The 5940-nt window shown below is 36.0% G+C and overlaps 1 protein-coding gene across 3 annotated transcripts in view; it reads right to left on the minus strand.

Annotated features, from left to right (window-relative positions):
- Positions 1–5940, minus strand: part of LOC111863134 (WD repeat and HMG-box DNA-binding protein 1) — a 63327-nt gene that overhangs the window by 3878 nt on the left and 53509 nt on the right. For 2 of the 3 annotated variants that reach the window (XM_023849175.2, XM_023849173.2), the window contains exon 11: positions 2014–2217. In XM_023849175.2, coding sequence (XP_023704943.1) covers positions 2014–2217 — 204 coding nt within the window. The remainder of the gene's footprint in view (positions 1–2013; positions 2218–5940) is intronic. The other variant, XM_023849174.2, reaches the window with a different exon arrangement.

The following is a 5940-nucleotide window of genomic DNA, read 5'->3' on the forward strand; positions in this document are numbered from 1 at the left end:
AAAGTGCTGGATGTTGTTGAACAGTGATTGAAATAACTAATTCATACTGAGTGTAATGTAAAGAAAGTATTAAATAGGCCATGAGATGACATAGAAATGAGGATGAATAAATTTAAATACAGGTAGGTCTATAGTATTATGAAGGTATTAAAAGGTAAAAGGTAAAGTTGTTCCTCTGCTCAACGAATTAAGCCCTACGCCATTAAGGCGTGTGGGGGAGTGGATGTATAGATCCAAATTTTCTTGACCTCGGCACTAGTTGGAGGTGAGTGGTCAGCTTCACGCCCCGGCCGCTTTACCCCCGGTACCCATTGGATAGGAGGTTGGATGGACCCCAGAGCCGGTCTGGACAATTTGGAGAAGTTAAAATTCTTGACCCTACCGGGACTCGAACTCCGACCCTTCACAGTCGTCCAGCCCGTATAATAAAATTTGGCTTAACCGGGTTTTCGATTAACCGTGACTTCCATCCCCACCATCAGCCCGGATAATCGAGAGTTGACTGTAATATATAATTATTTAAGCAATATGGTAGGTGGATTAAAGCTTTTTTAGTAAGAAACTTAAACTATCTGACAAAACAGGTTTTATGTGATTAAGCCTTTTTAAATTGTACATATTATTACTTGCATTTCTTATTATCAATTATACTCAATTTATCTTATATTGTCAATGTTTAGTTACAGCTATTATCATTAATTATACTAACATTCTAAACTATTCTTATATTATAATCTGGTTTTTAGATAACTGCTTCAATGCATAAGCAAGATTTGTACACAATATTTTGACTGAATTTTTCATTCTAAAATTGTCAATGTTTTTACTGTTTATAAGATCAATTCTTTTATGACTACTGTAAACCTTATCTACTAATAACTGTTTTTTTGACAGCTGCTTGATTGATAAGCAAGATGTGATTAAGCTACTTGACGATTTCTATATCTAACTGGTTGTTTTTCGACCTTGTAAAGATCTTATGGAATGTGAAAAAATGAATCAATATCCAAGAAGACTGTAACCCTAATATTCACTATGATGAGAACTTCTAATCTAAATCAAGTGTGAGTTTAATCCTGTCCATCTAGCTACAATAGCTATACAGATTGATACAGGAATACATACACCAACTTAGGGTCTAATGGCAACCTAGAATATATAGTGACTGGGTTCCATTACAGCAAGGAATATTCACTCTGTGTAACTGTCAAACTTACCAAGAACTACAAATGCCCTGCACCATGGACATTCATTAAATATTTTATACATATTTTAACTACCTGAGAATGAGAATAAATTGATAGAATTGTGTGAGAAATACAGTACATAATTGGCCACATTTGCTTTACGATCTTACAAAATTTCTTCTTCAGATCACTGATCAGATTCAAGCTCATTTCTTCTCCTACCTTCAAAACAGGAATGACTTAGTTATCACCAACACAAAAGACTTTGGTATCAACAGGTTAACAGGTGTTTTAAAAATATGCCCTCCATATTTTGAACCCCTCATATGAATCAGAAATAAAAACTTGAAAATTTTGATGAATATTCTTCATTATGTGTGATAGTTCTTTCTCTTCCTCTCTCCTATAATCAAACATTTAACATGTGAACTGGTAGAAAAGGAAAAACGAGTCTCAGTAAATATGGAATTTAGAATTTAATATATAGGATATATCTGATATTTGAGAAAGCTTTATTTTTCAGGATATAAACTGAAATGGTCTCAAACATAAACTTTTCAGAGGGATGTTAGTTATATCCATGAATGAATTTCTAAACACAAAGCATAAATTACAACATACGCAATGCCAGACGAATATTTGAGTATTCCAGGCCTCAACCTACAATAAATTACAAGAAGTTCTAACCACACTCTGACCAAAATTAATATAGTATATGCTGCAGTAATAACAATAAAGTAGCACAGTTATAGTGACATTAATAGGTCACAATTATTTTACCTAAGAAATGTCCTTTATGGTGATGTTTAAAACTGAACACTCTTACCTGTTTATCTTTTTGTATGAACTCCTTGAACCGCTTCATGCCAAGACGCGATAACTCTGCAGCACTCAGATCAGGGAATTCTTCTGCAAGAGTTTCTTTTTCTTTTTCATACCATTCAAAGAATGTGGGTAGTTTCTTGGTGAGAGTTTGTGCTGCAGGTACATCTGCTGATTTCAGTGCTGACAGTGTTGTCTGTTTAACCTGCTATGCAAACAGCATGCTGTTAGAAATCACAGTCACACACATCACCAAGCACTCATAAAAATGATCACAGACATACTTCACATTATCTTCATTGGTATTTGTGAATTCAAAAACAGAGTAAAAATATCACAATCCAGTCATAACATCATAAGATCCAGTACTCAAAAGAATACAGGTTCCAAGTAGCTATGTTAAATAAACATTTTGCATGAAAATGACAATAGCCAACAGCAGGGAGGATAAACATGTATTCTTGTTAAAACATAAATATTGCTATGCTTACCATAATCAGAATGGCACAGTATAAGAAAGTGCTCATTAGAATGAAACACAATGAAACTACAATAGTGAGTGCCTTATGTAGTATAATGAAGACTTAAATTATAGTGACAAAATTCAGTGGAACTGTTAATTTCCGTCCACTACACATGTTGAAAACTATCATAAAGATTGAGTGGTTTTGTCCGGTATGTTCACCATAACGAGTGTCTCCTAACAGCCGCCACTCTTTCCTATAACTTTTTTGCGCTGATTGCATTCCAGAACCTAACTGCAAGCAGCTTACCCTTTGCAAGTTTTAATCACTGACATATGTACTGTCATGTGTTTTAGTGACTACAGATGTGGTTTGGATTGGTAATTGGGTTTATAACCACTTACAGATCGTAACTATGAGTAATTATAAAACTATTGCTGATATTCACTTTACAAATAACTCCACACTAATCTTCTCAGTTTATTTCCACTAGTCTTCACTACTTGTTTCCTGGGAATGGAATTATAACACAGGAACTATAAAAGTCTCACTAAATACACATTCCCAATATCATTGTACTACAGCATATGTAAAGTTGCACGCTAAGTCTTCTTGGCACAGTCAAATTCCTTCATTCGACTGCTGACTCCCTGAATTCTGATCTACATTGACTGCCTTCAATTTTCTTGACTCTTCTGTACTCCCACAGCTTACAGCTACTCGCCTCAGAATTTGGCTCACTTATACAGATGCAGCATGGACCACATATCACGGAAAAGTTCCCATGTGATTGCTATCCAGCCAGTCCACTGGTGCACTGGCTTCAGCATGATTCTACAGAAAACATATGCCTGCCTTATTTTCCATTGCTGTGACATCATCGGGCATGCGTAAACATGCCTAGCACATACTGCATAGCAGCGGTCCATACGTGGACCACAGAAAATACTGCTTCTGTATTGTTGGCCGCATGTGTTGCGGGCATTGCCTGGCAGTGGGTTGATATGTCACAGTACATTAGTGTAGAAGAAATATGTTTAAGAAAATCTTCAGCATTTCAGTTCAGATAATGTTACTGACTACAGAACATTAAATTGTTTTCCATTATTTTCAAAACCGCAAGATACCCACTCCACAGAAGAAGAAATAGTGCAGTACATGCACTATTATTCAAGCTTTAGTGCCATATTGTATTATACACAATTGGAAATTAGGGCATGGGCTTGTAGTTACATATTTGAATGGTTTTGAATTCAATTTAATTTATTTCAAATTCAAAAATAGATATAGATATGGATATAGAATGAGTCACAGATCAAAAAAACAAGCATTCCATTCCCACAGGAAGTCAAGGCACTCATAATATAAAACAAAATAAAAGAACATATCAACCATATATACAACAAAACTCCCCCAGTATGGAACTCATGACTCATCTATTATTTAATAACAATCCAACACTTTAGGATGTGGAAAAGTCATATTAGATAATTAAGTAGCACAAAGAACTAAGTCAAGACATAAGAACAGAACCAGAATACAATTAATCTTACCGACTAGTATATACAAAAAATTCATCCACAGTATAAAATGGGTGACAACTCAAGAATTCTTTTAGTTTTAATTTAAACCGCTTAATATCTTTATATAATTGCTTCAAATTTAGTGGGAGACAATTGAATAGTTTGATGCCCATATAATATGAGCCTTTTTGATATAATGATAAACGAGTTGAGGGTTGATATAGATTTATGTTGAGTACCTGCCTAGTGTCTCTATTATGTATATCAGATACAAAATAATACTGATCCATGTTATCAACCATAAAAGACAGTAGTGAATAAATATACAAAAATGACAGAGTAAGAATTTTTAGAGTAGTGAATATCGTTTTACATGAGTCTCTATTACCAGCACCAGTTATTAGTCTCACTGCCCTCTTTTGCAAATGAAATACATTGCTGGCGTACGAAGAGTTACCCCCAAAAATAATGCCATATTGAATAATAGAATGAAAATAGGCATAATAAACCATCAGCAAAGTTTCCTGATTCACAAACGGTTTTATGACTTGGATTGCATAGCACACAGAGCTAAGTTTCAGGATAAGTGAGTCAATATGAGCTTTCCAAGTTAGAGTATTTGCAATATTAACCCCTAAGAACTTTAAACTGGTTGAGTTGGGTATTTCCATGTTATCATATACTATCTTCATCTCATGTTCATGCATATTTTTTGTATTAAACTTGACAAATTCAGTTTTGGAAAAGTTTAAGAACAATAAATTAGCATTAACCGTTCAGCGTGGTTTGACGTGTATGTTTCGTCAGGTATTTAAATCGTCTGGGGGGTTTCAACGTGTATGTTTCGTCCAGCTGCACACCTATGTTATAACGCCCATAATAATTGATGGTTTTGCTGTAGATTGTTAGATTTTTCGCTGGCCTGTTGTCAGGAGAACTGTATTTAATGACACACGAGTTTGAGAGCGCTAAGTCATCGTTACATATGCCTGTCTTGCAGCAAAGTTCCTGTGGCTATTGCGAGCAGTTTCTTCGGTCTACTGTTATGAATGGCGTGTTTTCTTTGCTCTGAAGTTATAAACAGCAGAGACGTGATATGTGCTGTGTTTATAATATCATATTGCCCTGAGCTGGCCACACTAACACACTCAATTGGAATTCTTAGAAGAGGGATGTCCAAACATTTATTCTTGCAAGATCGATTGATTTCGCACAGTACAAAGGCCCAGTTCTTAGAAAAACGCCACAATTTAAGGCAGAACACTGTGGGCACCCCCTGTGACGATTCGGGTGTGTGTGGGGGATGGAAAAGAACTCATTCCTTCATGTATTATCGCTCTAGTTGACTCCATTTTATCGTACTGACCTTGGTGGTCGTTTCGAGGGATGACCATAAATATTTTTTTGAGCCAGCTAATCTCTGCTTTCGCTCACTACATACCAGACAGTTCTTAGAATAACTTCATGAATTCTGTGGTCACCCCTACGACGTCTTATGCCGCCAAAATGGATGGAAAATGAAACGCAGAAGCACCAACACTTGTTATGATAACATAAAGGTTGAATTTACTGCAGCTAATCTGGCTAGCGATATGACTCATGGAGAGACATTAATTCTTGTATTCCCCCCTCGGGGAAGTAGGCAAGGCCTCACAGAAGATGTTTGGTTTACGGAAAAGAGAGCCAAATGAGAGATATGCAGTACTGGTGTGGTGAAGTGAGACAGCGCTGTGTATAGTAGAATGCTTCAATGCGTACCATACTCCGTTGCCGAGATACCAGGTGCTGATATTATAAGGCAAGGTTATAAAACCATCTTTTAAGATCATTTTAGTGAAAGTTTCATGCTTCAAGGCGTACCATTCACTGCTCAAATTCTAAACAAACTGCTTCCATTGCCGAGATACCGGCTGCTCATATTATAAGGTAAGGTTATAAAACCAC

This window comes from Cryptotermes secundus, unplaced genomic scaffold, assembly GCF_002891405.2.
Source record: "Cryptotermes secundus unplaced genomic scaffold, Csec_1.0 scaffold6, whole genome shotgun sequence".
In the NCBI taxonomy this organism is placed as follows: Eukaryota; Metazoa; Arthropoda; class Insecta; order Blattodea; family Kalotermitidae; genus Cryptotermes; species Cryptotermes secundus.